This window comes from Lepeophtheirus salmonis, chromosome 13 (genome assembly GCF_016086655.4).
Source record: "Lepeophtheirus salmonis chromosome 13, UVic_Lsal_1.4, whole genome shotgun sequence".
Taxonomy (NCBI): Eukaryota; Metazoa; Arthropoda; class Copepoda; order Siphonostomatoida; family Caligidae; genus Lepeophtheirus; species Lepeophtheirus salmonis.
Genome location: NC_052143.2, coordinates 24,401,084 through 24,426,553, shown reverse-complemented (window position 1 = coordinate 24,426,553; position 25,470 = coordinate 24,401,084). Strand labels below are relative to the sequence as shown.

Below are 25,470 nucleotides of genomic sequence, written 5' to 3'. Positions count from 1 at the left end.
CATGTACTTACCTACATAGAGTGTCATTATTTCGTTACTACATGAATGTATGTAGAACCTAAAAGATACAAAAAGATTAAAGGGTCTTGCCTTTTATTTATTTTGTATCAGTATTCATTTCCTGTTACTTTTTAGTCCTAATTTATAGCATCGAATAACATAAAAGTCATATTTATTCCTATATATTTTGACAAAAAAAGGACAAATTGAGAGCGCGAAAAATATGTCGAGTGTCAAGATTACCTATATATTTTATATACTTACAATCAAGGCATTTCATTTTATCTAGAAACAAAGGTAAAATATTTTGAGTATGAGTTAATGGACCTTCGATTTGTTAGCACAGATCATTCTTATGTACCTCCGTAGTTGCTTAATGGACCACATACAAATTCAAATTTATAGAATAGTCTCAACATGGATGAGACTCTCAAAACAAAGGGTCATTTGATCAATTTTGGTAAAAAATGATATTTTAATTCACCTGGATGATATGGAACATTTTATGCAGCTTCTTATCCATTAGAAAAATAGATCAGTTGGGTTTATTCAATTCCATTTGTCAACTGATATAGTGTCTACTCAAACAATTATCCACTTGAGTCAATGATATTTCGACTCGACTTAAATAGCGAGTTGACTTTCAAATTTGAAGAAACCGTTGTCAACTTTAGATTTTATTACTAAACCTCATTAAATGTTTTGAGTTTCGTGGTGTTGTCCCTATGTGATTTCCTAGTTAATCACAATTTAATCTCTATGTAGACCCAAATTATATTTCATAGATTTTCTTAAGGAGTTATAATCAATTTTCACACAATGTCCACCCTATACCTATGTGATGTATATGTCATTTCATCAATCCTATAATACTGTTTATGCAGTGTATCCTTTTAGAAGGCAAATAAAAACTAGTAACCCGATTTAGATTCGTTTATACTAATGCTACTTTCGGATTACCACAAGCATGGGGTAATATATGGGTCAATTGGAGATTTTAAAAAAGCCCTATAACTTCAAATATTTTTTTGTTTTGCACAACAGTGCTAAAAAAATTTAATGCACAACATCAAGGCACATGTACTTTAAAAGTTCTAGCTACATGACTATAATAGTTTTAAAATATAATTGATTTTGAAAAAGTGTCTCATATTATCCCCGTTACCCCTTACTATACATTAGAGCAGTGGTTCCCAAACTTTTTTGAGTTCGACCCTTAAAATATGTAGCTAGACATTGGGCGACCCTTACAACTCTCTTTGAGAGATGAATATAAAATTTAGTGTATATTCTATATCAACCCTATAAAGTTTAATCCAGATGCAAGTAATATAACCTATTTGAGTATATTGATTAAAAATTAAGATTTTAATTATACACATTTTGAAAAATATTAGGAATACAACGACACAATAATCGAAATATCGTAAATATAAAATTAACGATATATCATCTACTACTCGAAATCATTTTTAAGCTATCAATTTTCTTTTTTTGCGGTAAATAATGTCAAAATTGAGACTCACAAACAAATAATATTACAGGCTGTGGATCTGCTAATAAGTTCATAAAGAAATCAAGGTCTTAATATGAAGGATGTACACCGTGCATTCAGAAAGTAGGATTATTCTAGGTTTAATTTTGGACACAGCAAAAGTGTTGAGCCAAATTTTATAAGTAATTTTGAAGCTGCTTTAGCCAGCAGTGGGTACTCATTCATTACAGAAACCCAGAACTCGTCAAGTGTTTTAGAATCAAAATCTATTTTTAGTGTTTTGTCATATGAAAATTTGATAAGCATATCTTCCATATCAGACCACAGATGATTAGCTTTGGCGGTAAAAGACACATATCCAGTTATGGTTTTGTGAAGCACGATCGTTTGGAAAATAAAATGATCCAGAAGATACTTATAAAAAATATGTACAGGGTTCAGGAGCAAAACGTAGACTGAATGACTGATTTTAGAAAAATGTCAATAATTTAGAAAAAAAATTTAACAAAACTTTGAGACCGACCTTTGTTAACATGTTCACTCAATATGGTCGTCCTCAGCAGCAATCACAGCCTCCACACTGCGGCGGAAAGCCTTACAGGAGTTGATGATGAACTGCTCAGACAGGTTGTTCCACTCCTTCACAATGGTGGCCTTCAGGGAGTCCACGTTCGGGTGAGATGTTCAATTAGACTCCCTTTCCAAAGTACCCCACACTGCAAAGTCCAACTGGTTCAAATCCGGGAAGATGATGCTCACATGTCCTTGGGCCAAAAATCTGCCATGTTGTCGTTATACAACTTTTGGCATTTGGTCGATGTGTGTGAGGGTGCACCATCATGGGTCCACAGATAGTTGTCCTCTAGATAGGTGGCCTTGAGCCATTGCAGTATTGTGAACCTCAGCACCTTGTAGTAGGCCTCCTGGCAAATTTTCTTCTTACCGTCAGACGCCACAGCCCCCAGGAGGTTTTGTACAGAACACCACCTTGACCTCCTCTGGTGATTTCCCAACCCAACGGTAGTTCTGACGGTTGTATACCTGGTCCACTGTGAAAATCTTCTCGTCAGAGAAATTTTTTACTGTGGATCCATTTGCCTTGATCCATGCACGAACTTTCTTGCAGTCTCCTTTACTTCAGAGTGTCCGTCAACAGGTGGAGTGGGGTCTTTGTGTAAGAGGACAACTCCAAGTCCTCTTTCAAAGCCCTCCTGAGTGTCCCCTCGTCCACGTCAAACTCGTTAGAGAGGCGATTCATGGTTTTTGTGGGGTCTTCCTTGATCTTCTTCTTCAGGTCCCCCAGAAACTCAGAATCACTTTTCAAGTAGTGTCCTCCAATTCCTTCTTTCCTTGAGATGTATTTTCCATCATTTTTTCATCTTGGCCACCTTGAAAATGAGGCGTCTGGAGTACTTCACAATGTTCATAATATCTGCCATCTCAATTTTGGCATCCAGAAGGTCTGAGATCCTTTTCCTCTTTGCTTCTTGCTCACTCATGATGAAAGATTTGAGAAATGTGTATTATTGTTTACGTATGCAGGAAGGACAGGAGATTCGGAATATGCAGGAAAAAATCAAAAAACCTCTCTATTTTAATTACATAATTAGCATTTATTAAAAGTCCACGTTTTGCTTCCGAACCCTGTACATTCCAAGGTAACTTGAAATACATTTCTCCCTCTGTTGTAGCCTGCAACTTCCCACTGGGGTAGCGACCCCCACTTTGGGAACTACTGCAATAGAGTGTCACGTTTTTGGATCTACTGGTAACAATTTAAAAATGTTTGTGTTCTAAACTCATTTTTGGTATAATAGTTATGCTTTGATGATGAAAAAAGGGTCTTATTAGGACTTTTCTGGCCGCCTGCTCCACCTTTTCACTTTGGTTGTAGTGAGATACTGAAGAATGTATTGAATTTTATCTTTTTTACACCAATTTTGGAAAGCTTTATACTTCATATATATATAATCATTTTACACTAAAAATAAACTGATTATATAATTCAGTGTATACGCAGTGGCGTCCACAGGATTATTTTTTTATGTTTAGAAAAAAATCCTTAAATTGATTTTGGAGCAATTTTTTTTTTCATAGAAGTAATTTTTTTAAAATTCTCTCCATTTGGGGGGAGGGGGGGGGGCTACAGCCCCTCCAACACCTCCCTGCAGACGCTCCTGATACTACTCGTACGAATACATATAATATGAATTTGTTTTGATTGTATCAACAATTCAAATGGTTTTTTTCCAGATATAAAAAAAGTATCTAGAAACAATATAAACACGTCATATTGTTCCATAGTCTAGTCTAACATATTTAGGGATCCAATTCTCTGCCCTAGGGTCTATCATTAGACAACAATTTGCATGAATGTTGTTTTTTTTGTTTCTTCGGTTAAACAAATTAACGATTGAACGTAAAAGAACTAAGAACTAGCGTCATAGGCCTCAAAATTCAATTTTCTATCATAATCGTGTCAAGTAACAAACATTACTTTGGTTCTTTGAGGTGTGTCACATGAGCTTAATTTATATAGTGGCGTAACTAGAAAAATTCACTTCTGTATTTGATTACTACCTTGAGAAAATGGTATTGGGATTAATTAGGATAAATTGAATGCCTATATTAACTTAACCTTGTTATGGTTTATACTTTTCAAGGCGGATTTCAATTCCTAGTTAATTTCAACATAGCAAAAAGATAAACTGTTAAAAAATGATTATTGATCTTTGGTTATAATCTGCAGATCAGTTTCTACTTATAACTTGTCCTTTGGGCCAACAATACGAAAAGCTTAGAACAAACTACACTAGTAGATAAACTCTTAACAGTAAGTACTCTTACACAACAACAGTGCTGTATCAAATGGACTCTTTAACTGTTTTGTTCAATAATCAGTTGTATAATTCCCTTATGTAATCATTCCTTGTTTAGAATTTTTTTTATCGCTAGTCTCCATAATTGTGTGAACTGTGAATTATGTATAATTTCCTAAATCAATCCAGAAAGAAAGCTTTAAGAAGATTTATTTCAGGTAATAAATATTTTCGATATAAAACATTTGCAAGTTGCACACAAAACCTCCTCCCGATAATACATGATCTAATAAAGGAGTCCATAACCTTTTTTGTGCCACGGAGCGTTTTTGTATACAGACATTTTTTGTATCTGTTTTAAACTTTAATGATGCAATGGTCGGTCATATTTCCAATTTCATAATATATTTTTTAGGCTTATATTATATTTAATGATTATACAAGTTAAATACCCCCATTCCCAGTAGAGGAAGATATATATGGAGGTGATAAGGTATGCAAAGACTGTTCCCTTGCCTTTAGCTGTTAACTTCTTGGTCCGTTTTATGAACAGTATTTTGTCGAAATAGCCTTTAGTTTAATAGGTAGTAAATAAAAATCCTTGTCTACTCCATCGTTAATAGACAGATAAAAAGTAAATCATGTAATCGGCCTCTTAGAATTTTCAATTTGATGTATCGTACTGATTGCTGGGTAAGACAGGCAGATTTTGGCAAAATATGCAACCACTCAAAGTCTATGACGTCAATATTTAAGTGTGGTGGAAGTGAATCATCAGTAAAACATGCATTTTGGTATGTATTTCTATTAACCTTGGTCTCCTCTGTATCCCTTCCCATATTAAACACCGCTTCGACAACCCTGAATTGCAAATTTCATTTTAGAAAATAGGTGCTGACACATTCATTAGTCATCTAGTCATGAGAGATGTCACTTTTAAAAATGAAATATCTTTCGACTGATGACTAAAAATATGAAAATCCAAACGTTCTTAACGAACTGGTGTTTGGGGAAACCTGATTTTTATGCTAAGAGGCTACAGTATAACATTATATATAATTTAGTATATCATAACTTTCTACTCCCTCAGTTTACATATAGTCAAATTGAGAGTATTTTGTTCATACTGATTAAATGTATTGTTAATGTGGAGTCTACCACTAAATTACAAGATACATAAGAAATAAAGATGTACATTAATATTATCATGGAACGGGATTAATTCAAAGCAAATCTATATTTTATTTTTCAATCACGACTTTTCTATTTTTATCATTTAACAATTGTTAAAAAAACGAACTTTTAAAAATAAATTAAAAAAACACTTTTACAAAGAAAACAAGCGTAGGTAATACAAAACAAAGAATTATTTTTTTCATATTATATAAAAGTAATGAGAAAAAAGAAAGAATTAGAAGATAGGACCAAGAGCTCTGCTTTACAAACATTAGAGTATTATATATGTAGAGCAACAATTACATATAACTAGAACAAATAATTCGCCATATAAATATCACTAATATGTTAATATATTTATTACTTGTTATTTTATTCATCATACACTTTTTTCGCATCTTCTTTTAAATAATAATGGCCAGTGCAAAATAAAAGAAACTGTTACCCAGAAAGGAAGAAACTCGAAGGATGAATAGAATATGTATATATCAATATAATAAAACAATAAATCATTTCAAAATTATTCTTCATAAAAACCCCAAGTATACATATACTACATAAATATGTTTGTATTATTTTGAATAACATCAACATTTTCGAGGAGAGAATTGTCCTAGTTTATAATTAAAAATAATAATAGTGAATGTCCTTTTATTTACGCCGATAGTTAAATTGCTACTACTACATCAAGGAACACTGTTTTTTAAAGTCAATATCCAATTCATCATCTAGATCCTGAGTACTTGGAAGAGGTCCCGAAATTTTTGGGAGATAATTTTCTGAGGATAAGGATTCTCTCTCATAAAATAGCATATAGGCACTAGATTTATCGATTTGGCTTTCTTGCACTTCCTGAAATCAATGAAGAGTAATGATAAAGCACCTATAGCAAGAATGGGATGAGATGAGGGATTCATCATTACTTACCTTACAAGTACTGTCATTATTTAAGTACCACTTATTGGAATGTTTGGTATATGATGTATAATGTCCACCTCCCAAAACACCCGAGTGACAAACCATTCCATACATATTGTACTTAATATCCAGGGGCTCAGAACCATCCATCAACCTGTGCTGATGAAAATCCCTTAGATTGTCATCAATGACGGGAAGCATATTTAATGATGTAGACTCTTGTCGAGTTCGACGGTTGTAAACAGTGGTGTTTTGAGGTTCATCTGTAGTTTCAAAGACGTCGTCATCATCATAGTCGATGCTTCCACTACCACTTAGATTTCCGTTACACTGTAGAGTCTGTAAGGGGGAATCAGGAGTACTATTGCTTAATTTGAGATGCTTAAAGCGTTTGAGTGTCATCGATGGAACAGCGGCTAAATAATCTAAGGGCTCAAATTCCTTTGAAGGAAACTCCACTATTTTATGCGACTTTATCCATCGACCATTCAAATAATGAAATCTCTTGAGATGGACTATCTGTAATATATGTATAAATAAACCTCTGTCAAGATGATATTCTAAATATAAAATACGAACAAGTATGGGAGGTAGTTTCCAAATTTGAAGCTTTTTAGCAGCCAATTGATGTGTCTCGCAAATGGAACAATAATATTTTTCTTCTGAACCCAGTTGTTCTTCCCTAGTAAAAGCTTGAAGACATTTACCCAGCGTAATAGGTTCTGTAGCTCTTTTTAATGATTCCTGTACACTATAATCTTCATCGTATACCTGAAAATGATTATAAATTATTGTTAATAAAAAAATCCTTCACTATAAGGAATATAAATTATTAGTATGTAGCTCATATTTTATTATCCTAAACCGAATATAAAACATCATATCATGTACCTATGTCATTGTAACCTAACTTCTCTTATTTCCTTCTCTCTTACTTACATTGAATCCAGTCAAAAGAGTAGGATAATCATATAAAGATTAAAAAATATGGAGCGTGAAATTGGGTTTAAAAAAATAATTTCGTTTGGTTACTCAAATTAAACTAAGAGAGACAAAGGAACGGCGATTGCCTTACAGTATAATTGAACTAAACATATTATACCTTTTCTTGAGTTGATCTGTATCGAAGATGCAAAGCAGTTTGATCCCAATCAATTGCAATGAATGAAGAGGCAAAGGAGTATTCTTTAGTATTACACGGAATTACACAGCCCCGGCAAAATCGATGCCAAGGGCACCAATGACACCAGGATCCCCCTTTTTGGACGACTTTGAGAACAAAAGGATACTCATACTTTAAACTATCGTCGCTAAAAAATAAAATTCAAATATTAGGGTAGTGAATAAATTTTAAACTAATAAGTTATTATTTGAAAATGAAGAACAGGAAAAAGTGAGTATAATAAATATTAATTATTTCGCAAACAAGCTTGCTTACCAGTCTAATGCATGGTTTTGAGTAGTTGTTTCTCTGGGTGGGAGAGGTGAAACGAGTCTTGAAACTTGTGTCCAAACAGATTTGTATAGGTCTTGGTAACTGGTTTTTTCATCACAATTTATTATCAAAGGAAGTCCAAATAACACAGGTTGGTATTTTTGGGTTGAAAGGAAATAGGACTCTTGAGGAATCTAAGGTACGGAAAGCAATCAATCAATCAATTCTACATCAAATAAAAGGATTTCAAGAGAGATAGGGAACCCAAAAACTACAACAATAGGATTATAAGTGACTTTTTGAATCATTGACAAATAACTAAGTGTATTTCTCCATTCATATGGTTCAACATGATACTCAGTATTTACTGAATTTGTTGACTTAAACGAAAACTGTATTTTCTCCTACTTTAGATAACTTGTCATTCTTCTTAGTCATCAGTTCTTAATTAAACTATTTTAGCTTATATCAGAATTCATAGATGAATAATATTTATTTCAATAATAATTAATAGGTCCTAAATTGTAATTTGTAGCTACAAAATGACTTACTATCTCATGCAATCCCTATTTAAAATCCTTTCGTTAGTATATAATTTATAAGAAACTACTTCAATTTATCAACAAAAAAAACCGAATTTACATTAAAAAGTTCCTACTAGACAATGTATCTAGGTAGGTATAAAAAGCATGGGACACTATACTAAATAGTTAAAATAGATTTTTTTTTCATTTGCTGAGTATGTATTTATAATTACAGCAGGCCATAAAAACTTAAATTAACCTTTTTGAAGTGCTAATGACTTCAGCTGATACATATGTTAGATATAATCTTTCACTAAATAGATTATCCACAAACCAACAACGTAATATGTTTTACTTACCATCTTCCTGTTCAAACCAACAATTATCCCACGTTGGCAATCTCCCAAATCTTTTGATAGATCCAGAGGAAAAACTGAATTTGACTTGATGGATCCATTTCCCTCAAGTTGAATCTCTTGTTTACTCTTTTCCTTTATAGAAAATAAATTATAACATTTAAGTTTAAACAATTGTGATGATGACTGTTAAAATTGCACATACCTCAATTCCCTTAACATGTCCATTGGCTCCTTCATTCAAACGATCATTCGCCTCTATTATTTAGAAATACAAATAAGTATTATTAGAAGAAATATGAAGCATTAAAATATATTACGTGTACAACGCGATCTTTGAATATCTGAAAAGGTCTGAGTATTTCCAGTAGTAGTAACATGACTTAATTTCGATTCAGGACGTGCTTTAAATTCGTATGCAAATATGCAAGTTCCATTCATATTTTTAACTTTTTGCTCCTCACTCGGAGGCACCTATGTTGAACAAATAAACCACAACTTTGTAACTACAAAAAAAATTTAATGATGCAGAAAAATGACTTACTCTGAATTGAGCATTGACTACATCGACTAGAATCAAATTTTCTGCCGGTATCCGGCATAGTTTAGTTAAATGATTACGAATAGCAGTATATTTTGAATCCATATCTAAAGTAAGTCCATATTTAGTTGGTATGCTTCCGTTTTGGCGAATAACAATCACTTCAATATGAACAGAGCTCTCCATTGGCAAAGGTAATGATAAATATGTGAAGGGATCGAACCTTACACTTTCATGACCACATACTTTACAAGTCACTTTTGATTTAAGTTGGCCATGAAATAAATCGACAATGATAGACTTATTCCTTGCAGAGTGGCTCTCCCACGCTTCAGCAGCAACCTCATCATCAGGTCTACCATCAGAATCTTTCAATTCAAAATAAGATTTTTCAGTCACTCTATTTAGATCTTCATGAAGACCATCAAGTAAAAAAGCTAACAGTTCCTGAGAATCTTGCTGTTGAAAACCACTAAAATGTTGACGATAACGACCTATCGTCCATCTAAGTTTGATAGGAGCTATAGTTCTAGCTTCTCCAGACCACATATCTCGAACAAGATCACCAAATCTTTTAGCTATATGTCCCTTCATGCCCAGAGGATTGGTTCGATTCAGCTCAAATAGATGACAGTTGTTGTTAAAATATTTGTAAAGAATTTGAGTATGTGCAACACACTGAATCGCAGCATTCATGTAGCATGTATTCCCGAGATTGTTGAGACCAGTGACACCCTTAATGCCACTGATATTGTTATTGTTATTATTAAAATTATTTTTATTACCACCACTCATCAAAGAAGAAATCTCTTCAGGCCAAGTTCCATCACGACTTCTCACTTCAACCAGGATACCATCATCATCACGAAAGCCAAGATCCTCTAATGTACGACATTCGTTCTCTGATAACTGTTTCATGTTTAGGTCATCTCTATAAAACCAGAGTCTCATATCTTCCATCTTGATGACAAGTCGAGAAGATAAAAAGTCACTGATCTGATTTATAGTAGTACGTCTGGAAAAGACAGCTTGATTTGCAATATAACGACGTGTAGTAGTTGGTAGATTTCCAGCCGCATGTATAGCTGCAGCCGAGTATCCTCCAACAACAGTAGGAATTTGAGGTGGTCTAGGAACGACTTGATGCTTCATTATTTTGACGGCTATGGGATACAACTCAACTTCGAATACTCCATTAGAATTAAGAATGGTTTGACGAGGAAGAGACATTACCCCGGCATCTCCATACCAAAGAATCAACGCCTCCCATAATCTCTTAGGGACAAGTTCAAAGTCCTTTCCTTGTTGAATTTTAGGTTTGAGTCTAGCCCCTTCTCCAGTAAGACTACTAATACGATAGGGAGAAGGAATGGTCAAGTTCGAATTGTCTATATGGCCAGGACGTGGGAGAGCATTGGCTGAGGATGTAATATTAGACTCATCAATAGATTTCTTGGACGACAAAGAGCTTAGTGATGTTGTGGATCCAGAATTTATATCTGATATTGAGGAATAACCTGTAGCTACAACCCCTTGAGAATGATTTGATGCAACAGCATTTAATTTTTTTTGACTTATTTAAGAGTTTGGGTGTCAAATGAGGATGAAAATTGACATAAGAATGCCAATTACTCCACCAGTTCATTGATACCAAATTCCAAATCGAACCTGAAGAGTGTGGTAGTTTTTCCTCTCTTTCAATCCAACCTCTCACAATATCGCCTTCATTACTCCTAGTTAAAGGTTTGAGTCCCAGACAAACATGGCATAATTGGTATAAGAGCTTAGAAAACTCTTTCATATGCCCACTCTCACAGGATGTTGTCCATACAAGAAACTCTTGAAGGGTTAAATGAGTTCCTTTGCCGTAATTCTTGGTCACAAAGGAATTTCCATCGTTCTTATTTAATTGAAGGTAAACTTCATTGACCAATGTTATCATCGAGTTAAACTCATCTTCATTTAAAACTCCGTCTCGATTAAGATCGAACATTTTAAAAACAACTGAAAAAAAAAAATATTTGTGATGACTTAATTGCGTTATAATCATATAAAATACATCGTACATTTCTGGCGTTCCAGTTCTGGACCTCGACATGCAGCCGACACTCCACAAGACAATTCTTTCAAATCAATGTGTCCATCTTCGTTTTCATCTAAAGCATGAAAAAAAGGTGCTGCTAAATCATCAGGAAGAGGAGGTGAAACAATATTTTTGACAAGATTTAGATCTATCTGTCCCGAATGAGAAGAGCCCGTCAAGGTCCAAAATCTTTTTTCTAATTCAACTATTTCTTCTTCATCAAGATGAGTGACGCCAGCCAATGTTTGATAAAAGGTAGGAGTATCCAGCTTATTAACGAGAGAGAAATGATCTGTGGGTGTCAATAACCACTTGGACAACCCTAAGCAGTCCGGATAATTCTCAACCCAAATTAGAAATCGATCATATGACACTTTTTCACTCTGAACCATGAATTGGAGGATGAATTTAATTTACGAAGGGATAATAGAAAATATGTGGCTTACTTCAGCAAAGAGGTGTTGAAGCTCATGGGGAAGGCAGTCCCTTTCCCATTCTCTGACAAGACGAAACATCTCGGACTTTTCTATACAAACTCCATTGCTGGACGTCAATAGACCAAACATCACTACAAGGAAATGGAGGAAGCAATCAAAATAGGCACAAATGACTAAGTAACAACTATTCGGACATTACTTTTGATTTTCTCTTCTCGCGTTCCACGAGTAATTAAGACTAAAAGGGAGAGGATTTCTCTAAAATTAAGTCCTTTAGCGTTCGCAGAGGAACTTGAAGACCAGACAGCAAGAGTATAAATCCGATCCGCAAGTTTGGAGGGCACGATATCACCAAGGACGTCCATCACAAAGTTGTATTTGCTAATTAAACCGCTCACGTTGGAGCGTGAAGAGAGCCTCCGAAAAGCATCTTGAAGTCTTCTTTTTTCCCCCTCCGTCACTGAAAAGAAGAGAATCAGATACTGGGAATACAACGGAATCTTCCTCACCTCTTTTGAGAGCCTCTTCACTACTCAACGGAAACTGCTTCGACTCTTTACCCCCCATATTTAGTAATTAGTAGAATCTCTCAATAATTAGACAACTGCTCATTCCACTACTCCCGAATCAAGTCCATTACCAGTCCTCTTCTCCGCGCGCAGCATATTCATCTTTTATTTTATCATTTTATTTTGAAATTCACTTTAGTACTAAATAGTAAATATTAAATATACAAGATAGAGAGAAACAAATGTTGAAACTAGAAGAGCAGTGATCATGACTCTATTTATCTGTCTTATCCCTCCTCATATGGGACTCACTTCTTCTTCATTCAAACCTATATTTTAATTCGCCATGACGTCATTCTACCTTGTTCTTAAACCCTTCTCTCTCTTTCAATATCTCCTACTTCTAGCTAAAATAGTACTCTCTTTGGTGTCTCGCATTTATTACCTACCTTTATTTATTCATATAATTAGGGATGATGTAAATTTTGCCATGACATCTAGAGAGATGAATTATATTAACATAGAAATTATTTACGATTTATTCAACGTCAATGTCAATTGGGGGTACTTTATAAATAATAATTAATATCTCACGTTGAAATCATCGAACAATCACGATTACTAACATTTAGGATGAATTCACTTAAAAATAAATTAGTAATCATGGGTACAAAGAAAAATTTTCTTTTAAGACTTTGCCCTTGTACCTTTTTGATTTATATATATACACAAGGAAATATTACGTATTAGAGTTAATGTAGTGGCATTTAGCTGGGAAATTATTTTTTAAATTAAATCATAGATATGGGTCTCTTATTAGTACTATTAATTATTTATCGATTGTCGGAGAGATCTCATTGTTTCAAATCCACTTCTTTTATGTCTTACTCTATTGCAGTTCAAATCACACGGACACAGATTAAAATAAGTATTTGGATCTTATCAAATGGGCATCATTCCAAGATAAATACATGATTCAAATAAATATATTATAATGTGATGTCTCTTTGATATAAATAGATTCAGCGACTTGTTAAATGAGCATAGTATGAAATTGTATGTATGTATGATTAGTAACAATTTAAAGACTTGCGATTTTTTCGCCTTAAAAATGAAGAAGCATCCAAGCTCCTCTTTCAGATTAAGAATCTTCATTATCTCTCATTATATCTGGTCATTTCCATAATAAATGTTTAGTGAACTAATACAACTCGACTGATATAGATTTTTTTTTTCGACCAATATAAATTAGTTAGGAGTTGAAAACCGATCAACATTAAATTGGCTTATTTTTTAAACTTTTTTTTTAAATTACCCTTTACATTTTTCTTTGGAAGATTTTTATATAGTTCAATTATATTTTATTGATGGTCAGTGTGGTCAGACATATGATTCTATACGTGTTTGCAATTAAAAGTTATGTTACATATCTTTAATTACATTGATTGTCATTAAAAATTGTCAAAAATATTAATTAACAATGGAAAACCCTTCAGAAATGCCTCTAGCGAACACGTCTAGGTTTTGAATGGTTAAGAAATGAAAAACTATTAATCTTATTTTGCTTTTGGCGTGGAAATTGTCGATTTCGTTTTTTTATTTTAAAAAATTAGATTTTTTAAAGTAAATTATAATCAGCAACTTTCGCTAATTACTGATTAATTTTAAGCTGTTTAAAATCAGTTGATATATCGATTGTGCCCGAGTATGTAATTTAAATCGTTTTGAGGAGAATATTAATATAGAAATATTTCAAAAACAAGTTGACATTTTATTTAAAAGCGGGTATTACTTAATGGATAAATTAATTTCGTTGAATGATATCTGAGGATAAAATTGAAGTCGAAAAAGGATATAGTTAACTGTCTTTCAGTCATTACTAGGATATTTGTTTCATTTTACATACTAATGATTATTATTGCATAGAATAGAGAATTGTCTTTTTTTTATTAACTTCCATTTATGATAAAAACAAATTATACACAACTCTAGGTTAAATACGTAAATAGATACATAATTAAATAATATAATATAGAAAAATGTCTTAAGTCACGTTTTGACTTATGTAGCATATACATTAGTGTCCTTAATCTTATCTTTAGATATACATATTGTTAAAACTGTGACAAAGTTCTAGTTAACAAAATAGTTTCTCTATAACTTCAGAAGATTTACTTACATTACTGAGTTAAATATATTAATATTACATTAAGTAGTTGTCATTTCGTAACAATCTCAACGGAATAAATTTGCATTTATTCTGTTGAGCAATAAAATGATCAAATTAAAGCATAATTGATACAAAGTCATCATTATGGAATGAAATCAGGTTGTTTACGTTAAATAATAAATATCAAAAATTGACATAATGTAATCCCCCTATTCTCTTGTAAAGTGATTCATTTTGCATTTTATTGTATGTATGCAACATTACTGTATTATAATCATATTTATATCTCCATTAACAATAATTAATTGTTATATTAGAGTGGATTAATTATAATTTATCACTTTTGACCTTCCAAATGCTCTTGCAATTAAAATATTTTCCAGATCAGAGGAACTAAAAGTCTCAATCCCATTGAATCCTTTAAGTAATAACTTAATAAGTTATTATAAATTATAATACTATCAGGAGAAGCACCAGCTCAAATCACGTAATCTACTGTGCAAAAAACATCCCTTTTGAATTTTGATGAGAAATTACTGTAGGGAAACTATTATAAGCTTTGTACATTAAATACTTAATTCACATAATCTTTTTGACACTTCATATCCCCGATAATTCATTCGTTATCATTTTAAGTAATTACTTAAAATTACATTATTTTGATTATTTTATTTTCATGAATTGGTGATGTGGGAAATCAATACAGTTTTGATAAAGTTTCCTATAATTTCCTCTTGATAACTTTATTTAAGAAGCCAAAATTCACCAATTTATATCATTAATTAATTAGATAATTTTTTGAACATTTATTTTGGAAAACCTTTTCATAAATATCTACTCAAAATTAGCTTATAAATATTATGCAGTGAGTGCTGGGTGCATCGCTCTTCTAAAAATAATTTCAAATATTACCCAAACATGGAGGGGTTGATAAAAATAACAAGTCATGTTGGTTTAATATGTCAACTAGAATGAAATGTTACAGTCGTATAATTGTACAAAACTTAGTTTCTCATAAACATAAACAAATAAGATTTTCCCCTGCCAGGTTGCGTGATTTATCTGGTGGTCTTCCAAATATTACTGGACATTACTAACTATAGTAGTAGTGGTATCGTCTATCGTCTAGTGTCTCTAATATTATAATATAAGAAATAATTAACATATGTCTACTTTGATTTTGAGTTCTATACATAAGTCAATCCATCATTTTTTGTTCAAAAACAATTTTTTAGGATTTCAAATTTTATCCCAAAATGGTGATATGGATATAAAATTACAACTACGACAAATACCATAGCCTAATAACTGTAGAAAGTTCATAATATGAGTTCACCAAGAGGAATTTATGATCAAAAATTATGTTTTTCACCCACCGACCTAGCTCGGCGTTTTCCCACAACAGGTTGCGTGATTGTAGCTTGTGCTCCTCCAGATAGTATTAGAACTCATTGAAGAAATATTAGCCCATGTGCTGCAGATCAATCTGACGTCACATTCGAATGTATATACCTCGTGTTACCAAAGAGTAAAGACAAGAAGTTTTGAAACACGGGAGAGGAGTCCAAGAAAAAAGTCGATGAAAATGAAAAAGATTAATAAAAATAAGAAAACACTAGAGGAGAGTGAGGCTATGGAAGTGATGGAGCAGGAGGATCCACAACTTGATAACCTCAGTAAGAAGAAGAAAAAGAAAAAGGTAATTAAAATTTTTAATTATAATAAAGTAATCACTAATTAGCCATTGTTATGTTATTCATCCTACATTTTACTTTTAAAATTATGAAGTTCAATACTTAATTATAAAACGTTTTCACTGACGTCATAAATTGTATCATAATTAAAGGAAACGCTATCTTTTGGGCTCAAAATTCATATTTGTTCTACAATGAAATAAAATGGAGAAATTTCCATTAAATCTTGATCTAACTTCATTAAATGGCTTTATGAATATAAAAGGACTTATCATCTGCACTGAATGCTACTTCATACCAATGATAAACAGTGATATTTAAATATAATCGAATAAGTAATTGTGCTAAAAGTCCCTTTGGAACGTCTAAATTTGTACAATTTTAATTCGTTTTTGTTCGAATAGAGACGAGAAAAGTAGTATAATTTAAGAAAAATATATAATTCCCTCCATTCTAATAGATAACAAAATAACTGGGCTAATAATATGGGCTCCTGGGTAATAGGAGATACCCTAATATAGACTTTACTATTCATTCTATAGTTACTTTGTTTTGACATGTAACAGTAAATGACATGATATTTCACCCATTTGGCATTCAAGCTAAATGTGACACCCATCTGAAAACGGTATATTTTTTTAATTGTACTTGTGATAGTGGATTAAATTTTAGTGCAAGTAAAGATTAAATAGTAAACAATGTGTTAGAATTACGTAGTGCTTAAGTTGCTAAGATTATTATTTTTTAGTGACATAATAAAATATATTGAATGACTCAGTGGGGTAATATGAGACGCTAATTGAGGTAATATTGGCCATGGCTTTGAGGATGTTTCTGATATTGTCATGAGGCTTCCAAATCCTAAATTTGTGGGGATTGCATTCAGAGCTGGCACAACTTAGAATTTTGGCATTGATTAATTAAACTTTGCAAAGTAGGGGGTGTAGCCTATATGAAGCTTAACAAACACACTATGCCCACGCTCTATGTACTGTTTAAGCTGTCTATGATGCTGCTAGGATATTTCTTATTAATATTTATTGATTTCAAAAGGAGTTTACTACTAAAGAGACACTTTAAATAGTGATATTATGCTATGTTAGTTTACTTATAAATAATGAACTTTAAGCTTACAATTTTATCAATCATATTGTACTGTTTGCGGATTATTACCTAATTAGTACCTCAATCAAAGCATTAAACCAATTAAGATCCTTGTTTACTGACACAACTTTAGCATTAGCCTGAGTATGGTAGAATATGAGGCAATTGCAGGTTTTCAAAAAGTCCTCTAATTTCAAATATATTTTTGTATTAGAGATAAGTGAATTTTTAATGCACAGCATAACGGAACATCTACTGTGAAAGTTCTAGCTACATGACTATAATAGAAAAAAAATATATAGGGGATTTTGAAAAAGCGTCAAATATTGCCCTAGTTACTCCTAACACACTTTTAATTAAAATAGAGAGAAAAAAGAGGAATACAGTTTTGTTAGACATTAAGGTTTAAGTCCTTTTATTTGTTGTTCCCATTTTGACATCCAATATATTCACTAGTTTCCATAATATTAATGGAAAAAAGGGTTTCTATTGTTATAAATCTTGGTTGTTTAGGCCCTCAAAATGCATAACATCAACAATACCGACGTCATATGAAAACTCTATTTTTTGCATTAAAAAAATTGCAAACGAATCAAGATTTTTGTTTTAGGTTAGAAGTTAATTTCTTAGTCAAGAGTTCAGTAGTTGTGTAGGATTAATTCAACCTCACTATGTTTGAATAAAAGAAACCTTATTTCTCTTTAAAATGTTTTTTTCTTTATTTGAAACTGCTATTACACGATTGGCTAATCCCTTTTCTTAATTTAAGGCCATGTTTGAAATTAAAACTTAGTTGCAAAATATTTTGAATTCCTCCCCGATTGCATCAAACTTGCTAGTAGAGCATAAATAATTTTCTAAAAGTTGAAAAACAAAACAGATAATATTTTTAAATACGAAAAAATTAACTATGTATTAGTTATCAAACGTAAAATACTACTACAATCAGGTATTGAACATCATAATTTTTGGAAGAACTAAGATTTTTGACTTAATTAGCTTTTTTAGAGCTCTTACTTCAATTATATTCTTTTGCTTATATAGAAGAAAAATCAGGAGAAGAAAGAGGTCGATGCTAATGAGCCCATGATTGAATTTGAACCAGAGGAGAAAGAGGCTATCAAAGATACGGAGCAGCAGGAGTCAGATCATGGAGAAGAATCGCAAAAGAAAAAGAAGAAGAAGAAGAAAAATAAGCGAAAAATAGATGAGGAGGAAGAAGAAATGGACTCTGACTCTACTTCTATTAAAAAGACTAAACTCAGTAGGGAAGATGGTGATGAAATCTTTAAAAAGTGTTTTTATGATGGAAAGGGAGACTCGAAGCTCTCATCCTCAGAGATTAAAGACTACTTTAAAAAACACTCTATTCATGTGTATGGTCAAGGATCCGAGTCTATTGTTCCTGTACTCTCCTTTGACGACATGTCTTCTCTTGGTAAAAAATGTTTAAAATGTTGCAAAAGTTTCAAAGCTCCAACTCCTATTCAATCTATGACTTGGCCTGTTGTAGCCTCTGGCAGAGATGTCATTGGTATTGCAGAAACTGGCTCCGGTAAAACTTTGGCGTTTAGTGTCCCAGCTTTAGCTCATATTAGTGAAAGAAAACAACGTCCTGTTAAGGGTGTTAATTCAATGCCTATCATGTTGATTGTGGCTCCTACTAGAGAGCTTGCAATGCAGTCTCAAGTCGTTTTGGAGAGTGCTGGAAAAGAAATCGGGTTTAAGTCTCTTTGTGTATATGGCGGGGTAAATAAATATGCGCAAAGGCAAAGCCTTAAGTCTGGGGTAGAAATCTTGGTTGCAACTCCAGGAAGGTTATTAGACTTAGCAGAAGAAGGTTGTGTTGATTTAAGCGGTGTAAGCTATGTTGTTTTAGATGAGGCGGATCGTATGCTGGATCAAGGGTAAGATAAGGGATTAATAGATTTGGAATATATGTATATTAAATTGCAATTTTTTTATAGCTTTGAACAAGACATTAGACGGATTCTCGGTCAAACTCATAAAGAGCGTCAAACTTGTTTGTTTAGTGCCACTTGGCCAGACAGTATTCGTAAACTAGCCCATGAATTTCTCAAGTCTCCAATTAAAGTAACCATTGGCTCTGAGGATCTTGCTGCCGGTAAAACTGTGACTCAAATCGTTGAGGTTGTGGATGAGCGTAGTAGAGATGGTAAAATAAAGGGACTATTGAACAAGTATCATAAGAAGAAAAATAGAATCCTTATCTTTGTTCTTTACAAAAGGGAAGCGGATAGACTCTGGAACTCACTCAAACATGAGTGGAACTGCACTACTATTCATGGGGATAAGTCGCAAGACGCTCGAATTCAAGCTGTTGAAAATTTTAAATCCGGGAAGATTCCTATACTTATAGCAACTGACGTTGCTGCTCGAGGATTAGACATTCCTGATGTTGAATATGTCCTCAATTACTCATTCCCTCTTACTATTGAAGACTATGTCCATCGTATAGGACGAACAGGTCGTGCAGGGAAGTCAGGGATCGCTCATACATTTTTTCATCTAGGGGATAAGGCACGAGCTGGAGAATTAGTGAATGTTCTAAAAGAGTCTAATCAAGATGTACCCCCAGAAATGTATAAATTTGATTTGTCTGTCAAGCGTAAGGAACATAAACTTTATGGATCCTTTGGACCAAAGGACTATGATGAAGAATTGGCTAACAAAAAAGCAACAAGAATTGTTTTTGATGATTAGTATGATTGTATATTTGCATTTCGATGGCTATAATATTATGTATTTTTGATTATTTGTGACATGAAGTGCATTCATCAATGTTCTAATTATGCAATTTATTTGAAAATTATATCTACTAGAAATTTGAATAAAAAATTTGTTATGAATCTGTCATTCGTCGAGTTACTGTTTTTGAATAATTGAATAAATTAAGGAACCTAGGAAGATATAATTTATAATGCAAACTGCAATAATGAATAATAATTTAACCAAAAATTAAACGGATGGTTAAATTTTGAAATACCTTCTATATATTTTGATTTAAGGTATTCATCCAAGACGAATTAACTGGCTAATACAATTTTCCCATCACTTCTTATTTTTAATAGTAGATGGAACTAGAAGAAAATAAAAGCTGTTGCTAGGCAGCAAACACGAAGGAGAAAGAGTTGTTTGTTTTTGTATACGAGTACATAATGTTACTTATGACATAAATAGAAATTTTTGCTTGGCAAATGCTAAGCAATTATTAGGTACATCTAAATTGTGTTGGAGTTTTGGACTTTATTAAGAAGTTCCAAAAATAAATGTCCTCTTCTGCTATTCAACCCTTAAGAGACGGGTTACTAGATCTATAGAGTTGGACCAAAAACTCAAGACTTCAGTGCTATCAAAAACAATTAGCTTCTTATGGCTACTTTAAGGTGTGGAATCGTCCTCTTTTTCGAGAAATATCCACTTTTCACATATTTTTTTAACTTCATAAAATGCCCGGATTTTTGTGGATCAAAAGACATGTTGAAAATTGTCTTAAAATGAAAATCAAAATTTAAAAAAAAACAAGATTCTATGTATCTTTTCTAAAAAACGCCCAAAAATCATAATATTATTACTTTATTCTTAAGTTTATTAATTTCAAAATATTAAACCCCTCTTAAAAGGGACTCTGATGAGTGATTGGTAGTGTTGGATCGGTCTAAGAAGACTACAGTCCGGTCTTAATAGAATTTGCAAGTCTAGGACCGGTCGTTATTCGTCATTTATGTAACTACAACAGATGAAATAGATACTAATTAACTACGTCATTCAGTTGCAAAGTTTTATCATAAGTTCTTTTAAGGAGAAGTGAAGTTTTAATGCTTTATTAAGTTTCAAGTAGAAGATGTGAGGCTTATTATTATGGGGTTCGAAGCACTTTTTTTATTTTCTTCAGCCATAGCAAGTAATTTGAAGTACTCGAGGGAAAAAGATGGACACTCATTAGAAGAAGTTCTTCTCGTCGCTGATTGGCTTAAAATTGTCAGCTGCCATAATATCTATTTAAAAGGTCTTGGATGAGTTTTATTTTCTATTTTGTGGGCATAATTTAATTACTTGTTATAGTTGGCCTATTTTTTATAATAATAATGTCAAATGTGTAGAAACGTGTATTATAAAAATAGATCATCTACAGATAACAAGTCTCTAGACTTCTCGTGCATTAAAATGTTTACCTTTCCCAAAGACATAAATAGAAGTAAGTTGTAGTGCAATGCAATCAAACGTGCTAATTGGAATCCAACCAAAGAGTCATGAGTTTGTTCAGTAATATAATCAACTATAATAAAATTAATGGGTTAATTTAAAAGGATATCAGTGGCTTTTATATTCAAGTTTGCAGTTACTCAACCTTATTTTGAAAATAATTTTTGGATAAAGTCTTCAAATGGACGGTGGAGTTTGGTACATAATATAATCCCTTCTGAACATTCTAAGATAATAAAAAAAAGAAAAAAGCTCTCGTTTAACTGAATCTTTTTATTTGGGAATCTATCTCATGTGTTCAAACATACACTTGCTATGATGAATCTACCTATTCGTCTCCTTGCCTAAATCTTCTTGTTTCTTGGGAAAGAGTTCCTAGGTGAGTTTATACTGGCTCTCGTCCATATTTATATCGTAATGTCAAAGAAGATAGGTCCTCGGAGTCTGTCTCTTTAGTGATTAAGGACTGATTCACGAAGATAAAGAAGAGCTCATATCGTTTTGGATCAGGGAGTTTTAAGGGAATATGAATATGTTTATTCATGAATTACTCCTTCACACGTAGTAACGGATGGTTAACTTAAAAAACTTATTTGCATGACATTAATTTTGAGGAGCTTTGAGGAAAGTGATATTTTTTTTCATAAAGTTAGAATTGCAATTATTTATTTCAGAATCTTTGGATTGAGGTTAATTTTAAATAATTTGATCAAAAATAATTTTTTACAAATGAATTGAAGACAATAATCCAATTTATCTTTGAATACAGAATTCAAAACTGATCTCAAAATTTTTCTTAGCATTTGTCATTATTATTTAATTCCTTATAGTGAATGAATAAGTTATAAGGGTCTAAAGAAAAGTGTCGTTTTTTATCATTTTTCAGCCTAAAAATAGAAATATATCGAGTTCAAAAAAATATACCTTATCAATAAAAACACTTTTTAATAATAAAAATCACTTTTAAACAATTTTTGTTAATCCTACTTTTAATTTGGTGATTGTTTTAAGGGTAAAAAATGAATCTGAACGATAATTGTCCCGAATTACTATAATCCGAATTTAGATGACTAAGAGAAAAATGGAGATCAGTTTTGGATTCTGCGCTTAAAGATAAATTCCTTTTTTGGCTTGAATTCATCTTTGCAAAATGAATGTTCCCCCGTGTTATATTCTAAGCCAAATTGAGCATTTGTGTGTGCTCATAAGAGACTGAGTGTAACCCTGAGGATTTGATGCGGAGTTATAGTTGTAAGTACTTGTTGGACTTAGAGTAGAATTGAGATCAACGCCGGGATAATTTTTGCCAATATCCATGTTTATTTCCTCTTCCCTCCCCGTCACAGCTACTTGTATCTGATCTAACGAAACGTCATGACAGCTAGGCTGCTCTCTTCCAAAACAATCTTCAAATTGTCAGGTTACCATGTTAACTTTCGGTTTCTTTTTTTAACATGACAAATATACACTATACACTCAAATATATAACTCTGAAATGATGAAAATAATATAATCCAACAATATTTAAAAAAAGGAACCGAAAACAAACATGTTCACTCTCACAATTTGAAGAATGTTTAGGAGGAAAGTGGTATAGCTATCATGACGTTTCATTGGATTAGCAGTTATAAAAGGAGACAAATAAACTAAAATTGGACTCTGCATCTAGCAATGATATAAAAATGAATTATTGAGATGTCGATTCTCAACTCTACTCCGAGTCCAACACTCTAAATATAGTTTGTAAGTTTTGGAGATTGAGCTATCAACAAAACTTTCTCCTCTTTGAATACAATTTATGTAGGTACATGTTTTTTCTTCACACATCAACAAGAGTCTTATTTGATGGTTACTGTGTCTTACGTCAACTTGGGTTTCCTAACTTAACTTTGCTCTTGAAGAATCCATCAATTCTCGTCTCTGAGATACATAGTATGGAGAGGTACAAAGGCTGACATACTTGGATCTGGTTATCTGCAACAAGCGGATGGTAACACCATGGCACAGATTTCTTGCCTTTGGCGTTGATTTGATGGTTCTATCGTAGTAGTTTTTTCAAAGAATGCTTATTGTTTTTCTTCTTTTTCAATACCAAAAACTTGTTACATATCTTATTGCTCTTTTTAAATATTTTTTTTGCCATCGAAGCTTACACTTAGTTACATCACAGTTATTTTCATAGTCAATCCTTTTGCCTCAACCACCTTTCCTTTCATATGAACAATGTATTCTTAACTCTTAATTGGCTGGAAAAGCCGGATTCAATCCTGATCTTTTAGTATAAATAATCGGTAGATTAATTAATCTTGATCAGTCATGATTAAGATCAATGATACGCTGCTAATGAACTTTATTATAAAGGAAATAAGTCTACAGAAATTCCACGGCGTTTAAGGCGATTTATCAGCCGACAAAGAGTTTATAAAATTTTCAAAAAACTGCATTGCAGATAGGATTGTTAAAGCCATATAGCATGGTTTTGTACTGAAAAAATCATAACACATTGTTGTTAGCACATTTTTGCGTTTGAAATATGAAAAATATTGACTTACGGGATTTTTTTTTTTTTGCATAATTAGAAACTCCATCTTTGGTTACCGTCAAAAAGGTATTTAACTATTTATTATATATTTTGCTAGTTAGTATGTTTTCACATATGGTCAACAATTTATTTTTGGTTGAAATTGATGTTCCCTTTGAATTTTTAACTCAAAATATGTATTGTTTATTACTATAAAACACATTAAATGGAACTATCATAATATGAGGCAAGATAATACTTTTATCATTATTTCAACCGAAAACAAGCATTTTATACTAATAAACATTATCCATTTCGGTTAAAAAAATCAAAAGTAACATAATTTTAAACCAAAAATAAACAATAAAGACGTAGAAACCCAATTTATTTATATCAAGGGCAAATATCCTTAAGGCAAAAGGTACCAAAATAAAAAATAGTTTAAGGTGAAAGTACCGGGTTCCCAAAAAATGACTAGGGATGTGACATGTTCAGAAATTTTAATAATATGAACTGCCGGTATGCTAAAAAGAAACACACCAAAAATTAACATTGTTGTTATCCAAACAGTTTGAAGAAGGTTTGGAAGGAAAGCAGCCTAGATGTCATGATTTTGTATTAAATTAGCTACGAGCAGCTATGAGATCAAGGAAATAAAAACAAACCCCACTCTATATTTAGAAATGATATAGACAGGAATTACTAATATGTCGATCCTCAATTCTACTCCGAGTTCAACAAGGACTTACACTTTTAAGTCCATAATAAATCCTCAGAGTTACTCCTTGTTTTTCACGCACTAGAGATTATTTTATACCTATTGCTATCTCTTTAAGAATAAAATAATAGCGATGACAGCTCTGATAAATAAAAAAATATTTTCATCTAGCAATTACAAAAAGAGCGGGATTTTCAAATTTCATATTATTTTAACCACAGAAATATTTTTAGAATGAAATTGTAATTTTTATATGCAAAAATCCCGACTCTAACATTAATACGAGTCAAAGGATATTCATAAGGAAAGTAAACAATTTTATATATCAGTATTCAGGTTAATAATCCCCCCCATTCATATCACTATCACCTCTTTCCTTAAAGTCTCTTTAGTAACTAAAAAATATTTATGTGGTGTGCAAATTGCTAGCAAAAATAAGATAATGTATTTTTAAGCAAAGACAGTCTTGCTCAACTTTCCCGTGAGGGAGGAGACATGTCTAAATATTACCGTGTTTTGGGTTTTTTTTCAATTTGCCGTCTCTAAAAATTATTAGCACAGTCCCTTCAGCGGAGGGGAAACAATATATTTTTTAGACTTTTACATATGCATTATACAATACATATCTCTAATGGTTGTCTATGAGAGGGGATCTTGAAAGGTGAAAAAAGTTGGAAAGCTAAAGTATAGACTCTAAGTAGAGTTGACATTTTCTAATAAAAAACTATGTATTGAAATTAGAA

General features: G+C 32.3%; 2 protein-coding genes across 3 annotated transcripts; one reads left to right on the top strand and one right to left on the bottom strand.

Annotated features, from left to right (window-relative positions):
* Nucleotides 1-4,448: 4,448 nt before the first annotated feature.
* LOC121127600 (uncharacterized) lies at nt 4,449-20,136 on the top strand. 2 transcript variants are annotated; one of them, XM_040723018.2, is made up of 4 exons: nt 4,449-4,532; nt 15,848-16,162; nt 18,306-19,168; nt 19,229-20,136. In XM_040723018.2, the coding sequence occupies exons 2-4, from the start codon at nt 16,043-16,045 to the stop codon at nt 19,983-19,985; spliced, it is 1,740 nt and encodes a 579-aa protein (XP_040578952.1). In that variant the 5' UTR covers nt 4,449-4,532; nt 15,848-16,042; the 3' UTR covers nt 19,986-20,136. The 2 variants fall into 2 exon arrangements, with proteins under 2 accessions (XP_040578952.1, XP_071748805.1); XM_071892704.1 differs by having other exon boundaries at nt 4,454-4,532; nt 15,699-16,162.
* Usp32 (Ubiquitin specific protease 32) lies at nt 5,533-12,640 on the bottom strand. The gene is given in 14 exon segments (XM_040722825.2): nt 5,533-6,342; nt 6,418-6,927; nt 6,988-7,179; nt 7,511-7,718; nt 7,847-8,037; nt 8,727-8,858; nt 8,929-8,981; nt 9,044-9,197; nt 9,268-10,825; nt 10,827-11,268; nt 11,331-11,730; nt 11,794-11,915; nt 11,984-12,244; nt 12,294-12,640. Coding segments are annotated over 14 exon segments (4,452 nt in total). The 5' UTR covers nt 12,352-12,640; the 3' UTR covers nt 5,533-6,171.
* Nucleotides 20,137-25,470: the final 5,334 nt, after the last annotated feature.

Coding starts and splice junctions, on each gene's coding strand:
- LOC121127600 (XM_040723018.2), top strand. CDS start 16,043: ATGAAAATGAAAAAGATTAATAAAAATAAGAAAACACTAGAGGAGAGT. Junction 16,163..18,305: donor AGAAGAAGAAAAAGAAAAAG/GTAATTAAAATT, acceptor TTGCTTATATAG/AAGAAAAATCAGGAGAAGAA. Junction 19,169..19,228: donor GATCGTATGCTGGATCAAGG/GTAAGATAAGGG, acceptor ATTTTTTTATAG/CTTTGAACAAGACATTAGAC.